General features: G+C 43.3%; 2 protein-coding genes across 3 annotated transcripts; one reads left to right on the forward strand and one right to left on the reverse strand.

The window, feature by feature from the left end:
* Nucleotides 1–890: 890 nt before the first annotated feature.
* dnmt1 (DNA (cytosine-5-)-methyltransferase 1) lies at nt 891–15,796 on the forward strand. 2 transcript variants are annotated; one of them, XM_078797121.1, is made up of 35 exons: nt 891–1,099; nt 1,429–1,465; nt 1,898–2,005; nt 2,086–2,299; nt 2,377–2,449; nt 3,421–3,517; nt 3,598–3,638; nt 3,717–3,768; nt 3,836–3,919; nt 3,988–4,097; nt 4,167–4,285; nt 4,895–4,987; nt 5,071–5,222; nt 5,312–5,499; nt 7,064–7,078; nt 7,532–7,715; nt 8,239–8,336; nt 8,479–8,626; nt 8,699–8,814; nt 8,887–9,088; nt 9,153–9,286; nt 9,365–9,541; nt 10,086–10,310; nt 10,381–10,573; nt 10,646–10,736; nt 10,808–10,945; nt 11,942–12,224; nt 12,306–12,447; nt 12,714–12,880; nt 14,049–14,226; nt 14,308–14,503; nt 14,578–14,741; nt 14,826–14,942; nt 15,027–15,120; nt 15,635–15,796. In XM_078797121.1, the coding sequence occupies exons 1-35, from the start codon at nt 1,053–1,055 to the stop codon at nt 15,670–15,672; spliced, it is 4,515 nt and encodes a 1,504-aa protein (XP_078653247.1). In that variant the 5' UTR covers nt 891–1,052; the 3' UTR covers nt 15,673–15,796. The 2 variants fall into 2 exon arrangements, with proteins under 2 accessions (XP_078653247.1, XP_057905947.2); XM_058049964.2 differs by lacking the exon at nt 7,064–7,078 and having other exon boundaries at nt 892–1,099.
* Nucleotides 15,797–17,036: 1,240 nt separating this feature from the next.
* Nucleotides 17,037–19,125, reverse strand: eif3g (eukaryotic translation initiation factor 3, subunit G). Its single transcript, XM_058049876.2, has 10 exons — nt 19,006–19,125; nt 18,874–18,920; nt 18,449–18,537; nt 18,322–18,381; nt 18,144–18,248; nt 17,874–18,069; nt 17,618–17,728; nt 17,403–17,539; nt 17,216–17,322; nt 17,037–17,144 (listed from the first exon to the last, which is right to left on the reverse strand). Exons 1-10 carry the CDS (start codon nt 19,026–19,028, stop codon nt 17,129–17,131), a joined length of 891 nt encoding a protein of 296 aa, XP_057905859.1. The 5' UTR covers nt 19,029–19,125; the 3' UTR covers nt 17,037–17,128.
* Nucleotides 19,126–19,173: the final 48 nt, after the last annotated feature.

Genomic DNA, 19,173 nt, shown 5'->3' on the forward strand with positions numbered 1-19,173 from the left:
TATGCAAAAATGTCACAGAAAAATAAAGATGCATAATGTAAATATTAATCAATACATATTTGAATGGCATATGAAGTTTCAGGATGGAGTCAAACTGTAAAAATGACTTTGCACTTAATAAAATTACGTGCATTGATCTTAATTGTGCTTAATTGATGGTCAGTCCATGCAGCAATAGCAGACGTTATGTCACACTGACATCTAGTGGTGAAAATACATAGTGCATAAGCTGTACACTACAATATAACGTACATTCTCTTGGATTGAGAAATGACCTTATATTAGTTATTTCTAAACTTGTCTGCATATAAACCATGCTTTGGTTATTTATTATTCCTTATAATGGTTTCTATTTGTAGATATGTATCTGTTTTGTTTGCTTCTTTTGATCCTGCTCAACTGACATTTTATAATAATGAATTCAAAAGTACAAAAACACGCAAAAATAAATGAGTGCAAATATATGAAGTAGTTGTATATTAAAATAATTTTATAATTTAAATTTTACATCATTTTATAATAAAATAGTGCACCTGGTAGAGTATAATATCACTGATGTCAATTATTCATATTGTTGATATTCATATTAATTCTATTCTTAATTTTGGTCACGTTACAAACAAAAATGTCTGTTTCCGGTTGTTGGTGGACTTCATTTTCCGGTAAAAGCTTAGGGGGGGGGGTTCATTCATATTGGCCATGATTATACAAGAGAAGAAGCGATAACAACATACAAAATGCACATTTTTGTTTGTTTAATTATATATAGTGTATATAATATATTGATGTGTACTTCGGTGTGGTTTAACACGTCACTAGATGTAGTATAAGGGTATTGTATTACCCGTAGGCTTCTGTGGTGGTACAGTCCGAAACGCCCAGGTTTCCGCGCGAAAAGACGGCCCAGGCGCGCCAATTGCTTATAGCATCCATTGGACTCATGCTAGGCTGAGCTTCGCTTCTTTGCCTTGTCTTCTCGCTGCCAGCAGCTGCTTTTAGACGCTTTTAAAGCCATTTTAACTTCGATTTTAAACGGGGGTTTTCATCTTAGCATGCCATCTCGGACTTCCCTGTTGCTGCCAGAGGATGTCAGGAAAAGGTAAGTGTTTATAACCTGGCTGCTAGCTAACGTTGTTGTGAAGAACGATGGCGAGTCGATAAAGCGAACACATCCCTCCAGCCGTCATTTTATATTTGGGCCACCTGTTTGTTGATAGCTCGTTACTTGCGTTAGCATGTGGCCACCTGACCATCAGCACCAATTAGTTAGCATGCTCTTTAGCGCCACAGCCTGTCAATGTGTGTGTATGTGGAGGGGATTTGGCGCCACTGTGAAACCGGTGGTAAACAAAAGATGGTAGAAAGGATTCAAAGTCGTGTCAAGCTAACCTGAGTGTTATTTTTGTCTTATTTTTTAATCGCTTATAGGCTACAGGTGCTGGACGAGGATGGTTCTTCAGACGAGGTGAGTGTTGCTATATTGTGTACAAATTGCTACTGAGCAATAGTAATGCTCAGATGTGTTCAAGTCCATTACGGTTAAAGAGGTTTTCTGAGCAGAAATCAATCAAACTTTATTTGTAGAGCACTTTTCATACATAGAATGTAGCACAAAGTGCTTTACATGTTAAAAAAATACAACAAGACACATACACACACATAAGTTTATATAATATAGACGTACTACACACACAACTATTGTAAAATAAATAAATAAACATAATTTCCCAATAAAATGTGTGCTTGGTTAGATACATGTTTAAATTTTTACCAAAAGAAAGGTAATAATAGGTATTAAATAAGCATAGACGGTGATTATTATGGTCACATGTGAATCACCAGCGTTTCTGCTGGCTGCCGTCATACACCAGACTAATCAACAAGAAATTCCACACAGGATCAAGTGAAGGAGAAGCTCAAACTGGTGCAGGACTTCCTGCACGCTGACGCTCAGGACGCGCTTACAAGCCTGGAGGAGAAGATGAAGAGCTCTGAAATCTCCATGGTGCGTTTCTGTTTATTTTCTGTACTACAAATAAGCCGGGTTCAAACAGTGGTGGTTTGAGTTGTATGCATCTCCTCCAGAATGATTACGTCTCCAAAGTGAAAGCTTTGCTGGGAAAGGAGCTCCACCTGGAAAACGGCGAGCCCAAAGGAAAAACCAACGGCCACGCCAACGGCGCCCACAAAGACGAGGATGACGAAGAGGAGGGTGACGCCAGCATGGATGTGGAAGAGGATGTCAAGTCGCCGAGTATGCGAGGGAAAGGCGGCCGCAGGAGCAAAGCTGACAGCAAAAGTAGGCTTGAGTTAGGTTTGAGTCTAACGTTGGAATTTAACTACTTTACCTAAATTTTCGCATCTTGAACTTTCCAGAGTCTCCAGCCAGCTCGAGGGTGACGAGAAGTGGCGGCAAGCAACCAACCATCATGTCCATGTTCTCTAAAGTGTACGTCTCTATCACTTGTATACTTTTTAGCTGCTAAATCCTTAAGCCTGCTTGAGTTTGACAATATTGCTAGTTGTCCCATAACAAATTGATAGCTGTCAAAGATCTTCTAAATGACAAAACTCAAGATCCTCTGACAGGAGTACATTGCTGTTTTTTAAGAATTTACCGCAAAAACTCCAATTAAATATTGTCTATAAACCAGGACCACTGTGCATTTAAAGACCATTTGCAAAAACGCAAATCAAAGCTCCTCTGCTGTATTTAGATGCTAGTCAAAGATGTTCTCTTCGGCAAGAGTGTTCCTCTGTCAATATCTAGTCCAGAAATACTTGTCAAAGATCCCTAATATATTGATTATCGCGTTTAAGGACCCATCACAAAAATGCTTTCTACTGCAAAAACACAAGTCATTCATTCATTTTCTACAGAGATGGCCGAGGGTGGAATTGAACGCGGGTCTCCTAGCTGTGAGTGCTAACCACTCAGACGACATGCAGCCTGCTGAGACGAGTTTTCATTCATTCATTTTCAACCGCTTATCCTCACAGGGGTGCTGGGGCCTAAGAGGCGGGGTACACCCTGGACTGGTGGCCAGCCAATCACAGGGCACATATACGTAGACAAACAACCATTCACACTCACATTCATACCTATGGACAATTTGGAGTCGCCAATTAACCTAGCATGTTTTGGAATGTGGGAGGAAAACGGAGAAAACCCATGCATGCACATGGCGGAGGGTGGAATTGAACCCTTGTCTCCTAGCTGTGATGTCTGCGTGCCAACCACTCGACCAAACACAAGTCAAAGATGCTATATATGACAGCAACGCTCTGCTCTTATTGATTTTAAATTGCGAAAAGATCCTCCATTACAGGAACTGTTTTTTTTTAATGATTACAACATTTGTATTTACAGCTAAATTTGACTATAAAATGTATTAAAACCCTCAACTCCTTATTTTCCAGTCAAAAACGCAAGTCTGCTGACCTGAATGGCGATGAAGAAGAAGAAGAAGCCACAAATGGACAAAGTGAAGCGAAAGAGGAGGACATCAATGAGGCGGTGAGTGGTCTTCCTCCTCCTGGCTGGAGTTTAAACAGTGTCTCACTTTACCTAATTCGTATTTTAAACATGTCTTGTAGTCTCCAGAGGAGAAGCGTCTTAAAGTAGAGTCAGACGACCAGTAAGTTCCTTCTGATGAAGACTTGATGATGGCGATTCCGTGAAGTGGTGGTTACTAAAATGAGTCTTATGTTGACAGAGCTGCTCCTGTAGAAGCCAAACCTGAGACTAAGACTGTGGTTTCTGCAAAGGTAAAACATGAATACTCAGATAATAGTACTTTAGGAAGTCATGACAGACATCTTGTTTGTTTTTTAGACTCCGCCTCCCAAATGTCCAGATTGCAGACAATATTTGGACGATTCAGACCTGAAGTTCTTTCAAGGGGATCCCGACAACGCGGTGAGACAGTTAAACCTAAGCCTAAATCTACATAATGACGAATTCATACAAATATGTCCTCTCCACAGCTGGACGAGCCGGAAATGTTGACAGATGAGCGCCTCTCCCTGTTCGACGCCAACGAAGACGGCTTCGAGAGCTACGACGATCTGCCGCAGCACAAGATCACAAACTTCAGGTGAGGAATTAAGTTCGCTAACTCTTCAAGCCAAAGTGTCATGTTTTGTTTTCTCTCCCCCTCCTTCAGCGTGTATGACAAGCGCGGACATCTTTGTCCGTTTGACTCGGGCCTGATCGAGAAGAACGTGGAGCTCTACTTCAGCTGTGTTGTCAAACCAATCTATGACGACAACCCCTGCTTGGATGGTAAGACCGGACTGGTTTCCTTTCAGGGACACATTAATAAACACAATCAGTGCCTTTGTTAGTTAGTAAATGGTTTATTACATGTAAAAGGGGAAAACATGGTTCTGGAATCATTTTGTATTCCATCCATCCATTTTCTATGTCGCTTATCCTCACGATCTGATTTTAAGTGAGAGGCGGGGTACACCCTGGACTGGTCGCCAGCCAATCACAGGGCACATATAGACAAACAACCATTCACACTCACATTCATACCTATGGACAATTTGGAGTCGCCAATTAACCTAGCATGTTTTTGGAATGTGGGAGGAAACCGGAGTACCTGGAGAAAACTCACATATGCACGGCGAGAACATGCAAACTCCACACAGAGATGGCCGAGGGTGGAATTGAACCCTGGTCTCCTAGCTGTGAGGTCTGCGGACTGTTTACATTTCAATAAATATTTGTTTAAACTTGCAAAAGCAAAATCGGCTAAAGGTGATGGGAAAAAAAATCTGTATCGGCCCCGAAAAACCCCCCATATATGCGATCCCTATTAAATTAGTGGCACGCAAAATGTAATTATATGACAATTTTTATGCAATCCATTGTTTCCTGTGTGTCAAGGTGGTGTTCCTGCAAAGAAACTTGGCCCCATCAATGCCTGGTGGATCACTGGATTTGATGGAGGAGAAAAAGCTCTTATTGGATTCACCACAGGTATTGCAGCTGTTCTTCTTCCACATTAAGGTTCTCACTCTGATTTAGAGATTCTATCTGTTTTGTTTTTCTTTTCATGGTAGCGTTTGCCGACTACATCCTGATGCATCCCAGCGAGGAGTACTCGCCCATTTTTGCGTTGATGCAGGAAAAGATCTACATGAGCAAAATTGTGGTGGAATTCCTTCAGAAGAATCCGGATGTCACTTATGAGGACCTTCTCAACAAGATCGAGGTGAGGACATAGATGCCTCAAACATCTTTCAGCACTTCAGACTTGCCAAGTTTGTGCACTTTTTTAAAATATCGTTCAATAATTTCCAGACCACAGTGCCCCCATGTGGTCTTAACTTCAACTGCTTCACCGAGGACACGCTGCTGCGCCACGCCCAGTTTGTGGTAGAGCAGGTAGAGAGCTACGACGAGGCGGGCGACTCGGACGAGCAGCCCATCATCGTCACTCCCTGCATGCGTGACCTCATCAAGTTGGCTGGTGTCACGCTGGGCAAGAGGTATGGCGCCCTCCCCCCACTGCAGGTTTACGTCAGCTACCGTAAATGCTCTGATTATAGCCGTGACGTTTTACCTACAATCTAGTGGAATAAGCTAACTTTTTAACGTTTAATAGTGATTTGGCGTGGATGAAAAAGCGGAAAGAGAAAAAACCACATGGTCATTTATTGGTATAATCCACAGCAGCAGCAACGGAACCAATGTTGTGATAGCGGCAAGGAGCAAACTTCTCAGCCAGCATTCATACCACTGATGAGGTTCGAGTCCACTTTAAGCGCACTCGGATATCAATAAAGCTGCTAGTGATGGCGACCCTACGTAAAATACAGCAGGACAATAAACAGATATTTCAGGTGGATTTTTAATGGACCGGCCCTTGACCCCCCCCCCCCCCCCCCACACACACACACACACACACACACACCAGGATCAATTTGCCCACTATCGATAGTGTTGACACTGGGATCATTCCACCCATCTAGTATGCTAATGTTAGCATGCTTGCTATGTTACCATGTTAACACCTCGCATAATTGTGTCTGAAAATGGTAAAAATGCTACTATGCTAATGTTGGCATGCTAGCAATGCTAACACCTAACGTGATAGCATGTCTGCTTAAGTTCATATTCAACAAACATGCCAGTATGCTAACACCTAGCAAAATAGTGTGTCCCTATGAAAATGGCTAGCGAAGATTGTATGCTAGCCATTTTCTAGTTGGCATGCTAGAAATGCTAATATGCTGACTTTGACACCCAGCATAATGGTGTATAGAAATGGCAAAAAAATGCTGCTATGCTAGCACCTAACGTGATGGCATGTCTGCTTAAGTTCATATTCAACAAACATGCCAGTATGCTAACAACTAGCAAAATAGTGTGTCCCCTATGAAAATGGCTGAAAAAAAATTGCATGCTAGCAATGCTAATATGCTGACTTTGATACCCAGCATAATGGCGTATGCAAATGGCATAAAATACTACTTTTGGCATGCTAGCTTTAAATGTCTGCTTGAGTTCATATTCAGGCAAATTGCAAACAGTTCTAGTATGCTTATGTTGGCATGCTACCAATGCTAATATGCTACCTTTAACATGCTAACACCATAATAGTCTATGAAAATTTCCCAACGTTCCTTAAAAACCATAAAGGTAACCTATTCTAAGAAATTACAGAAGATGGTTGTTGCCCCAGAATGAGCTTTTTTTTCCCCAATTACTTTGACGTTTTTACACAAAATGTTGCACATTCTAAATGGCACACTACCATGATCAAGACCTCTCAATGAAGTGGGTTCAGCTAGCATACACGGTAGAAGAATAAGATGTCATTTTAATGATAAAGCATGCTTTCCTTGCAGTCCCATAACTACAGCCGGTGTTATGACACCCCAGTCGTCGTTTGCTTTTGTGCTTCCACACACTTGACGGCTAACCGATTTTTTTAATTGGAGCATTTACAGTATCTTGGACAAAAGCTACGCCTTCGCTGCAGTCTTTAAAAAAAAAAAAATGGAAGCGTTCACTAACGTGTGGCATTCCTTTTGACATTTCCTAATGCAGCATGCTGTTGTACTGGTAGGTAGGCCTCAACGCATTGCCTTGTGTGATGAAGTGATGTGAGAAGCACTTACAAGATGAATGGATGGATGGGAAAATACCATTCTACTTTCACTCGCCGTATTTGTTGGGCTTTACATTGTAGTTTTTGTGTGTAGTAGTGTCATCTGGTGGTCATTTTAAGCATAAGCAGCGTTTCACCTCATTAGGTACACCTGCTAATGAATGTAGAAAGCCTCAGTATTGCTCCGATTTTAAAGTTGAAAGTGAAGATTACAGGCGTGGCCTGCCAAGCTGCTCTTCATCCTCCAGCTTTTTCCTGTCTGTGTTGCATGGCTGGATGCTGTTGTGTGTCATAGATGGACAGCTGCATCATCATGGCATTGCATCACATAGCCACCCGCTCGCCTTTTTTTTTTTTTTTTTTAAATGTACACACGGCTGCAACGTGAAAGGTTTTATTGTCTGCAGGCGAGCCGCCAGACGACAGGCCATCCGTCACCCGACCAAGATTGAGAAGGACAGCAAGGGTCCGACTAAAGCTACCACCACCAAGCTGGTCTACCAGATCTTTGATGCCTTCTTCTCGGAGCAGATCGAGCAGGACGACAAAGAGAGCGGTGGCATCAAACGGCAGCGGTGCGGCGTCTGTGAAGTGAGTCATTGACATTTTATTTTTATATATATATATATACACACACACACACACACACACACAATTTATTTATGAAAATGTATTTGATTACAGTAAATGTTCCAGTTAAACATCGTGTCTCCTATACTGGGATATGGTCAAATGGCTGTAATTGGCACCATGTCAAAGCTGTGGCTGTAGGCAGCCTACTGATATGTATTTGTTTTTAAACTCCAAGGTGGCATTAGCATCCAACAGCTGTTAGAGCAGCCTCTACATGCACTTTAAAACATTGAGCTGATGGTGTAACACACACATGTTAAACTCCGTATTTATGCTAGCCTAGTGCTTTGCTCAATGGCGATTACAACATTGGTTCTGTTGCTACTGTGATGTGCAGTATACGATATATTAATACAGTGTGAAAAAGCCACTTTTTTTTGTCCTCTTTCTCATGCAATCCGAATCATTAACGGTACAAGTTTTCCAATTTTGGCCCTAACAGCCTCTCTTCACAACTCTCTTCCATTTAACGCCTTTTTAGGTCTGCCAGTCTCCAGACTGTGGCAAGTGTGCCGCCTGCAAGGACATGATCAAATTTGGAGGAAGTGGCAAAAGCAAGCAGGCTTGCAAGCAAAGAAGGTGACTTATGATGTTCTTATCCAATATCTTAAATTGTGCCCTGTGGCATACGTTGTGGTCATCTACAGCCATGTATTTGTAGTTCATGTATTTTAGATGTTGCTTTTGGATCATTTAGTTAAGTGTATTTCTGGCTTTCCAGGTGTCCAAACCTGGCAGTCAAGGAGGCTGAGGATGACGAGAATGTCGAGGAAGAGGACCTGCCTGTGGAGAAGAGCAAGAAGACGTCTCAGGTGAAGAGGAAGAAGCAGACGCAGTGCAAGCTGACGTGGATTGGCGAGCCCATCAAGGTACTGCTTTGTTTTAACATTCGCTTCCATGCGTGATGATGATGATGATGATTTATATTCTGGTGCTTTTAGAGCGAGGCCAAGAAGCAGTTCTACAAGAAAGTCTGTGTGAACGATGAAGAGCTGGAACTGGGCGATTGTGTCTCCGTGTCTTCGGAGGACGCGTCCTCGCCTTTGTACCTGGCGAGGTATAAAGTACTCACTTTAACATGAAACAAGCCCTCAAACGTTCATGTTCCTAAGACGTGCGTGTCCACCAGGATCACAGCGCTGTGGGAGGACAACAACGGCAAGATGTTCCACGCTCACTGGTTCCTCCGCGGCACTCAAACGGTACTGGGCGAGTCCTCGGATCCTCTGGAGCTGGTCATGGTGGACGAGTGCGAGGACATGTCTCTGAGCTACGTGCAAGGCAAAGTCAACGTCACCTACAGGGCGCCGTCCAACAACTGGTTCATGGAGGTGAGTCCGCCACAAGTGGTGTCATTTTCGAGCTGATCTTAACTACTGCTGTCGTGTGCGTCAGGGCGGCACGGATGTGGACGTGAAGGTCATTGAAGACGACGGGAAGAGTTTCTTCTATCAGTTCTGGTACGACACGGATTTCGCCCGCTTTGAAACGCCGCCCAACACCCCGCCATCGGAAGACTGCAAGTTCAAGTGAGGCGGTCCCCTACGAGCTTCTGAAATATGGCGTCTCTCCGCTCTAATCTATTTATAATTTCTTTTTAAATGTAGATTTTGCAGCAGCTGCGTGAGGATTAAAGAACACGAAGAGCAGGCCACGCCTCGTGCCTTCGAGCCCCTGAACGAAGAACACGACTCCAAGGCTCTCTACGCTTTAGCCTGCTTTAAAGGAGAACACTTCAGGGTGGGAGATGGCGTCTACCTGCCCCCTGAGGCTTTTCACTTCAGGTGATTATTAAATATTGCACCATCTACTTTACAGACATGCATTATTTGAATAACTAAGCTAATTTATTACAAGCATGAAAATAATGAATGAATAAAACTTCATTAGGGTGGGGAAACTGTTGCTTTATAATTAAAAATGTAATGATTTATGATTTTTGTTTTAATGGAATTTCTAAATTCTCTATTTTGAACCTGAATTTTGGGTTCATTTTTTGTATTTTTAAAAAAATAAATGTGTATTTAATATACTTTTTAAATGTGATTTTAATTCAAAATGTCATTTGATTTACTTTTTTTTTTACTTTTTTATCCCCTCCTGCTCCAAATTTGCATAACATCAAATAAAGCCAAATAATACTCCATTTAACAGGGAAGTTGTAGGTTACAAATTATTTTTAAGTTATATTTTGAAGTCTACTGTAGCCCCAATTTAGGCATAAATCAAGTTGTGCCTGAATCAATTGCGCCCTCTGCTGGTAAAATCCATTATACCATTTACTGTGCACATAGCCATGCTGAGTATGTTTCTTGTGTGCTTTTTCAGTGTGAAAGCAGCCAGCCCGGTGAAGCGCTCCCACAGGAAAGAGGATGTGGACGAGGACTTGTATCCAGAATACTACAGGAAGTCGTCGGACTACATCAAGGGTTCTAACCTGGACGCTCCGGACCCGTTCCGCATCGGGCGCATTAAGGAGATCTTTTGTCACAGGCGCAGCAACGGCAAAGCGGACATGTCGGAGGTCAAACTGCGACTGTACAAGTTTTACAGGTAAAATTTATCCTTTTTTTTCCCCCCATAATCAAAAAGCCAAAGAATGAAACTTAATTCATCATGTTAGGCCTGAGAACACGCATAAGGGGGTGAAAGCCAGCTACCACACCGACATCAATCAGCTCTACTGGAGCGACGAGGAGGTCACTGTCAGCATGTCGGAGGTGCTCGGCCGCTGTCAGGTGGAATACGGAGAAGACCTGAATGAAACGGCCCAGGAGTATTCCAGCGGAGGGCCTGACCGCTTCTATTTCCTGGAGGTACCGCATCTCCACTGTTGATTGAACACATTTCGATTGCAGAGTTTAATGTTGCGCTTGATCTTCCCGCAGGCTTATAACGCCAAATCTAAAAGCTTCGAGGATCCTCCTAACCATGCTCGCTCTGCTGTGCACAAAGGCAAAGGGAAGGGCAAAGGGAAAGGTAAGACGAGACTAGTATATTCCCATTATCGGGCGGTCTCTACTGGAGTGTAACTGTTGTTGGGTTTTTAGGGAAAGGCAAAGGGAAGTCATCAGTTCAGGAAACGCCAGACCAGCCCACTGATCCACAGCCACCCAAAGTGCCGAAGTACCGCACACTGGACGTCTTCTCAGGCTGTGGAGGACTCTCTGAAGGCTTCCACCAAGCTGGTAAAAGCTCACCGTTTTTACTATTGAACGTTCTGATTAGGGCTGGGGATGAAAATACAAACACACAAGAACTGCAAGTCGATGTGCCTTCACTCACAATCATTAAGTGCTGGGTGCTGGAGCCTATCCCAGCTGTCTTCAGGCAAGAGGCAAGAGGCAAGGTACACCCTGGACTGGTGGCCAGCCAATCACAGGGCACATATAGACAAACAACCATTCACACTCACATTCATACCTATGGACAATTTGGAGTCGCCAATTAACCTAGCATGTTTTTGGAATGTGGGAGGAAACCGGAATACCCGGAGAAAAACCACGCATGCACGGGGAGAACATGCAAACTCCACACACAGATAGCCGAGGGTGGGATTGAACTCGGGTGTCCAAGCTGTAAGGTCTGCGTGCTAACCACTCATCCACCGTGCAGCCCCACTCAGAATTAGTGGTGGGCAAAACCGTTCATTTCAGTGAATGGGGTCATTCCGCTTCATTCAGTAAAAAGATCCGTTCATTTCGGTCAATTGGTCGTGAGCCTGTGATCTCCCCCTGTGCATAGACCCGTGACGAGTTCACGTTCGTTCCAACTCAACATCTCGCCAACTAGTGCTGTGTCGGTCATGAACAAAACGGCTGGCGGACTGAACGGGTATTTTATGGGCCGTTCATTTGTTCGGTACTTTGGTACGTGACAAAAAAAACAGACAAAAAAACAAACTATATTAGGAAAGCAGGAAGTGAACAAATGTAACAGTTACTGATTTGTAAAAGTACCAGATGGAGGGGTGGGATTTAATAAACTTTGCTTCTTCCTACTCCTTTTGGACATTACCATTTCCATTACCTGTGCATGTGTTTGTGGTTTGTTTTGAGGGATTAATCGATGCATGGAAAATTTTCTAGATTAATCGATTAAAGAAATAACCATTTAACCCAGCCCTAGTTCTGATCCTTGCAGGTTGCCTTACATAATCCACCCTTTTTTTTAATGTGTGTAAGGTATTTCTGATACGGAGTGGGCCATCGAGATGTGGGAGCCGGCGGCGCAGGCCTTCAGGCTCAACAACCCAGGCACCACCGTCTTCACAGAGGACTGCAATGTTCTGCTCAAGCTGGTCATGTCAGGCGAGAAGACCAACTCCCTGGGCCAGAAGTTGCCTCAGAAGGGTGACGTGGAGATGCTCTGCGGAGGACCTCCGTGCCAAGGCTTCAGCGGCATGAACCGCTTCAACTCTCGCACCTACTCAAAATTCAAGAACTCGCTGGTGGTCTCCTACCTCAGGTAAAGGAGATGAAAGTTGCATCATTGATCCTTTTTATTAAATGAATGCCTAATTACAATTAACACATGTTTTGTGTTTAGTTACTGTGACTACTACAGACCAAAGTTCTTCCTGCTGGAGAACGTGAGGAACTTTGTGTCCTTCAAAAGCTCCATGGTCCTCAAGCTCACTCTGCGCTGTCTTGTCAGGATGGGCTACCAATGCACCTTTGGAGTTCTTCAGGTTAATACTTTTTTATTTTAATATGCAGCTTTTGTATATTTTTGAGGGTACTATTGCATGAGATGTTTAGTGAGTCTTTAATTGTACTTATAACACAGATTTCTTAGCTTTTTTTGTCAATCTTAGGTGACTTAACTGGAAATTAAGTCAGTAAATATGGTTATTTTGCATAAAAGTGTTAAATTTGACATGCAAATCATCCTGTGTTGTAGTACCTACGACCTTACCTCGACAATGTTTTTTTTTTTTATCCTTTTGTGAAACAGGCGGGACAGTACGGCGTGGCGCAGACTCGTCGCAGGGCCATCATCCTGGCTGCTGCTCCCGGAGAGAAGCTACCACGCTATCCCGAGCCTCTCCACGTGTTCGCTCCCAGAGCCGTGTCCCTCAGCGTGGTGGTGGATGAGAAGAAATATGTCAGTAACGTCACACGGTACGGTTTGCTTACATTAAAAACGCTACTTAAACCATGTCATCGCTAAGTGGCGGTGTGCAAGGCATTATTGGAAGTGCTGGATGCACACCTTGCAATCTAAGCTACCTCGGTGTGCACAGCATCAGTGAGTAAGGTGTGGCTGTTTTTTGTTTGTTTGTTTTTTTCCCCCCATCAGAGTTAAACAGCTGCTTGCTGTAGTCATTCTACCCATCAAATCAAACTTTATTTGTAGAGCACTTTTCATACATAAAATGTAGCACAAAGTACTTTTATTTGTTAAAGAAGAAAAACAACAAGACACACACGAGTACAGAGAAACCAGATCAGGAAGCGCTGCCATCTGCGCTGGGGGGCTGCACACAGCTCAGGCCGGAATGCCCCAAACAGGTAGGCAAAGGACCCATGGCGCTGCAGTGGGGGCACCGCCACAGAGCTCCCACGCACCCTAGTCGGTGAGCCCCAGGAGAAGAGACAGCCCCCAGTGCAGAGGGCCCCCACTGAGGAAAACCTGGATATATGGGATACAAAATATGAAAACCTATAAAATAAGAATATAGAATTAACATTCATTTTCTACCGCTTTGCCTCACTAGGGTCTCTGGTATGCTGGAGTCTATCCCAGGTTGATTTGGGGCGAGAGGCGGGGTACACCCTGGACTGGTGGCCAGCCAATCACAGGGCACATATAGACAACCAACCATTCACACTCTCATTCATACCTATGGACAATTTGGAGTCGCTAATTAACCTAGCATGTTTTTGGAATGTGGGAGGAAACCGGAGTACCCGGAGAAAACCCACGCATGCACAGGGAGAACATGCAAACTCCACACAGAGATGGCCGAGGGTGGAATTGAACCTTGGTCTCCTAGCTGTGACTTGACCGCCGTGCCGCCCAATTAACAACATAAAAAGTAAAATATATAAGAACATTAATAAAAACTAAAATGACCTTATGTTTACACATGCTTATTTTAGTTTAGTTTATAAAGACATTTGGTTAAGAGCCAAAACAAAAGGTACAGGGTATAAAATAACCATTAGATAAAAGTCAAGTTCAAAGGTTACGAGCATGAGTTAAGCCAACTAAAATGGCCAACTATAAAAAAAAAAAATAATGATAATGCAATATGTATTCACAAAATGTACTGTGATGTATGTTCAGAGGTAACGGCGGAATCTATAGAACCATCACAGTCAGAGACACCATGTCCGACCTGCCCGAGATCCGCAACGGGGCTTCCGCCTTGGAGATCTCCTACAACGGAGAACCACAGTCGTGGTTCCAGAGGCAGATCCGAGGCACCCAGTACCAGCCCATCCTCAAGGATCACATCTGCAAGGTGAGCGTCTGGGACTCGACGCCGCGTCAAAGTGAACCATAGCATAATGCTAATGTTTCTTTCTTTGTGTGCCTGCGCCAGGACATGAGCGCCCTGGTGGAGGGCCGCATGCGCCACATCCCCCTGGCCCCCGGCTCCGACTGGAGGGACCTGCCCAACATCGAGGTGCGCCTGAAGGACGGCACCATGACGAAGAAACTGCGCTACACGCACCCGGATAAAAAAAATGGCCGCAGCAGCACGGGAGCGCTAAGAGGTGTTTGCACCTGTGCTGGAGGTAAAGCGGAATATTTACATTCTAGAATAAGCCGACATGAGTGTTATTAACGTGATTGGTACTCTTAATAATAGGGAAGCCATGTGACCCGGCGGACAGGCAGTTCAACACGCTGATCCCCTGGTGTCTGCCACACACGGGAAACCGCCACAACCACTGGGCGGGGCTTTACGGCCGGCTGGAGTGGGACGGCTTCTTCAGCACCACGGTCACCAACCCCGAGCCAATGGGGAAGCAGGTACAGCCGACAAATAACTCGCCATTGGCATGAACAGCTGCGGCTGTAGGCAACCTCATTTAATTTTACTCACTTACTTTACAGGGTCGCGTTCTCCACCCCGAGCAGCATCGAGTCGTCAGCGTGAGGGAGTGTGCACGCTCTCAGGGCTTCCCAGACACGTATCGCTTCTTCGGCAACGTCCTGGACAAGCACAGACAGGTGAGAAAAGCACACGGTCCTTACAAAAAAAAGGTGCACGCATGCTACAGTGGTCACATGGTGTCTTAACGGTCATCTTGTTAGGTGGGCAATGCCGTGCCTCCTCCCCTGTCCAGAGCCATTGGACTGGAGATCAAGAAGTGTGTCATTGAACGGATGAAGGAAGAACAAACGGCAGGTAGGTGGATCACTCAAAATGTACAACTATTCTGTCCTTTAATGAATCAAACACTTTGCCATTATTTACATTATATAAGCTAAAAATGTACATTTGTAGAAAATTGCATAAATATGAGGGGGAAATCTTTAGTGTGGCGCTTAATAGTGACATCTAGTGGCCAATGTGTGCCACTACATTTTATGTATAATGCCTTGTATGTTCGTTCATTTTAACCACTTTCATGCTTAAATGCTTCATTTAGGCCAATAATGCATAAAATTTGGTTATGGCTGTATGGTAATCTGTCCCATCCAAAAATAACAATTAATTTTTTACATGTATGTGTTGTGTTTGATTGATTTTTATATATTTTTAAAACTCATCAATACCTTTTCTCGGTACAGTATTTAGATTTTTTTTTTCCCCCTCCAAGAATGTGATTAATCCTTTTTAAGACTACATATTGCTTAAATCCTATCCTAATATGCACATATCCAATATGAACTAAAACACATCTGCTGTCCTTCTCCAGACAACATCAAACAAGAGAAGATGGAGCTGTCGGACTAACTTGTCTTTTAACAATCTTGGTGCCAATTTTTTTTTTTGCCAACTTTTCAATGTGCTTTTAATCCTGATGGATAAATTGTATGTAGTTTTTATATGTAAAATTTCAAATAAAGCTCTTATTAAATTGAAACGAGCCTAACTTTTTTTTAAATTCATGACAACTTGGTGGTATTTCTACATGGTCTGCTGTGGAGCACATACACATCAATGGACGCGTAGTGATACGACGGGAGAGAAATTAGAGCCTCGCGATTCTGAGGTCTCATTTTTTATTTTTCTCTGAAACAATTTTTGTGATGCCAATGTATTACTCCTTTGAACGCATTGTTTTGAGTCATAAACTCTTAATTGGCCTCACCTACGTTCCTCATCACCGAAGTCCGACCAGAACTCTGCTCACCGGACAAAGTGAGGGGGTAAGTCATCACCGTTCATGCACTACACTAATGGCGTCATGTAAAAAAAAAAACAAAAAAATTAGAAATCCGAAATAACTCGAGTCGGAAGATGGCCGCCAACAATTAAAATTGTAGCTAGCATCACACGTGCCGACAGAAGTAATTTCTTAACTGTATAGCATTTTAACAGACAAGCTCACATAAAGATAAGGCCATAGTTTTGTACTATACTGTAAATGACAATCATGAAATTACAACGGCAGCCATCTTGAAAGAATTGTCACCTCTCGTGACACTCCAGCAAAGGCAGCTGTTACCATGGCAACCCCAAGTGGCGGCATGTGGCAAAGTGAGTCACGTGACGTCAGACTACTTAAATCCGTTGAATAAGACAAACTATTAAATGCATAGAATAAATTGTTGCAAGGTAGCTAAAAAGTATTACTACAAATGTGATAGTATTTCAGTAAACTATTCTATTATAGGTGTATGTCAATTGTCGTATTACATCATAAGCTTTTACTAAAAAGTGAATGTCTGGCACATAGAAGATGGGTGACATTTGTTATAAAACAGCCCTTATTTCTAAAATAGAGGTGCATTTATAACATTTAATGTATTTATGTAGTTACTAACAAAATATATAGTGCCTGAAAAATTTTAAGGTACCAGTCTGTGGGTGGGCCCAAATGGGCTGATGGGGACCCTTGACGTTGAGGTTTTAGGAGCATTGTTGTGGTCCTAAGTCCTAAAAAGCTTTTGCATTACATTCCTACAAAAGGTTAAGCTTTCCAGTCTAAAGGGTCTTGATCTTGGATATGTTTTTCCAGTATATTCTACTGTCAGATAATTGAGTAGTGTTTTCTAAGACTCAAACAGCAGAGCTCTCCGGTAAGAGATGATCTTTGGCTTGTGGTTTTTCAGTAAGTACTGTATTGGACTTAAGAAAAAAAAAATACAAGAGCAAAGTGACTACATTGATTCTCTTTATTAAGCTGATAACCACATTTTAGCACAGAAATAAATCATGGCCTCGTGGTGGAATAGTAAGGAAGTTCTCAGTTGTTTGAAGGTCTGCAAAGAGAGAACACAGGTCATCTTCTGGTTGATTTTTATCGCATTTTCCAAAAGTAGTGATGACTTACTTGGCCCATTCAACATTGAGAATGAGATGATCATATCCAAACCCTGACACGCCAGCGATGGCTCTGGCTGCATCCTCCCGACGGTGGAAGCTGATGAATGCAAAGCCCTGCATGCAAGATGTTTGATTAGTTGCATGGAAGCAGTTGAGAAGATACAGCATTAAAATAACAGGAAGCCAGAGCGGACCTTTGACTGTCCCGTGTTCTTGTCTTTGGCCAGGTAGATTCTGGAGATGGAGCCGAATGGTCTGAAAAGCTCCTGAAGGTCGGTCTCGCGGGTGTCCTCGGACAGGTTGGTGACACGGATGGTGGCGTTGTCGTCCGCTGTGAGAGGGAGGTTTGTTTTTGTTGTTGTTTATGCGGCGTCCAGAAGACCAAAAACCAAGAGTCACTTGAACTCACCTCTCCGGTTGGGCTGCATTGACTCTCCTCTACGTGTGCCTCCATCTCTGAGACTGGGGGGCACGTACTTGCCAGTCTTGCTTTGTGCAGGTTGCACAGGTTCTGGTTCAGCTGGTGCAACAGAAGAGGACAAATATTTACATCTGGATTGGTTTGTGTTCGCATTGTATAAAACACAATATGAAATCGAACAATTGTTTCTAATGTACTGTGAAACAATGCTAACATAACAGAGCTAATATATAATACGACATACCGGCACCAGCCGGTTTCTCTTTGTCGCCGGTGGAGAGGCCAAGCTGCTCGGCAAGCTCCTTCTGCATCGGGCCCAGCGTGTCCTTGTAAGGACAGCGCGTAGTCCAATGGTCGCCTTTGCAGATACGACATGACACGATCTTCTGTCCTTTCAGCTTGTTCATGGGGTCTTCATCTTGGTCTTGGGCATTTAAATCCTGCAGGAAAAAGGCGGTGACAGCAAACATCAGAATTATTCCACAAGGGAGTGGATTACAACGTGCATCGTCACCTCCTTGCTGGAAATGAAGGTCATCAGAACGTCGTCGCTGACGGTGGTGGTAGCCACATTAGGACCCGGAGCATCGAACTCAGAGTTGCCGAATTTCTTCCAGTTCTGACACAAGAGAGGTAATTTTAATAACACTTAACAAGCACTACATCTCTGCATATTTAGTCTATAAGCAGACCTTTCTCCTGGCAATGGCTTTGGAGGCTTTCCTGGTCTCAATCTTAAATGTCCGCACAATCTAGAGATACATATTCAGGGAGTTAATACCACCAATCATTGAATGTACGCCATTGTTGACAAATTACCTTAAACTTCTTCCCATCATCGTCGATTTTATACTCTGTGATGGTTTTTATGTTTCCTTTAATGGTTTCCTTGGGTGATGGAAGTGTTCCTGTCAGAAAACAAAGACTGATTAGCAACTTTTAAGACAAAGCATCCATGTCGTATACAAATGAGCGAACACAGTGACTGGTGTAAGATGCTAACTAGCAAGCTAGCTTCCGTCTAACAGTATGTTGTTTACGTCACACGCCATATGTCGGCATACTTATTCTAAGAGTATATTGTCGTGTCAGTTTAATATATTGACACAAATTCTATAAAGCAGCAATGATAAAATAAAAACACAAATACAGCCTAATAACACCACGTGGAAGGTGTAAGCCACCGAGCCGGTCACTAAGCTAACACGACGTGTGCTAATACGCTAGCTACGGGAGTGCTTTACCTTCATCTACTTCCTCCTCGACTTGGTCGGCCCAGCTGGGCTTAGAGCTGAGGGGAGATAATAAAATGCGTTATTTGGTCTACAAAAGCAGATAGTATAATTTTAAGAGTTAAGGAAAAAGGAAAAACTCACTCGTCGTACTCAATCGACGGCATCTTTATCAGCTAGCTTAGCCGCCCCCCGGAACCGGAAAGAAAGAACAGAACTGGCCGCCACTGTGATACACATCCGGATTATGAACTTCAGGATAAAAGTACCAAGTTTTGTTTAACACTTGAATGAACGTTCATGAATACTACA

Source organism: Doryrhamphus excisus, linkage group LG16 (genome assembly GCF_037039965.1).
Source record: "Doryrhamphus excisus strain RoL-2023G ecotype Guam linkage group LG16, RoL_Dexc_Guam_v1.1, whole genome shotgun sequence".
NCBI classification, from domain to species: domain Eukaryota; kingdom Metazoa; phylum Chordata; class Actinopteri; order Syngnathiformes; family Syngnathidae; genus Doryrhamphus; species Doryrhamphus excisus.

Bases quoted from the DNA above. Each gene is read 5' to 3' on its own strand.
- eif3g (XM_058049876.2), bottom strand. From the start codon at position 19,028: ATGCCGTCGATTGAGTACGACGA. The intron at 17,540-17,617 runs GTGAGTTCAAGT...TCCCTCTCACAG, and splicing joins AATGCAGCCCAACCGGAGAG to CGGACGACAACGCCACCATC. The intron at 17,323-17,402 runs GTCCGCTCTGGC...TCTTGCATGCAG, and splicing joins AGAACACGGGACAGTCAAAG to GGCTTTGCATTCATCAGCTT.
- dnmt1 (XM_078797121.1), top strand. From the start codon at position 1,053: ATGCCATCTCGGACTTCCCTGTTGCTGCCAGAGGATGTCAGGAAAAG. The intron at 4,098-4,166 runs GTGAGGAATTAA...CCCCTCCTTCAG, and splicing joins CACAAGATCACAAACTTCAG to CGTGTATGACAAGCGCGGAC. The intron at 8,337-8,478 runs GTGACTTATGAT...CTGGCTTTCCAG, and splicing joins CAGGCTTGCAAGCAAAGAAG to GTGTCCAAACCTGGCAGTCA.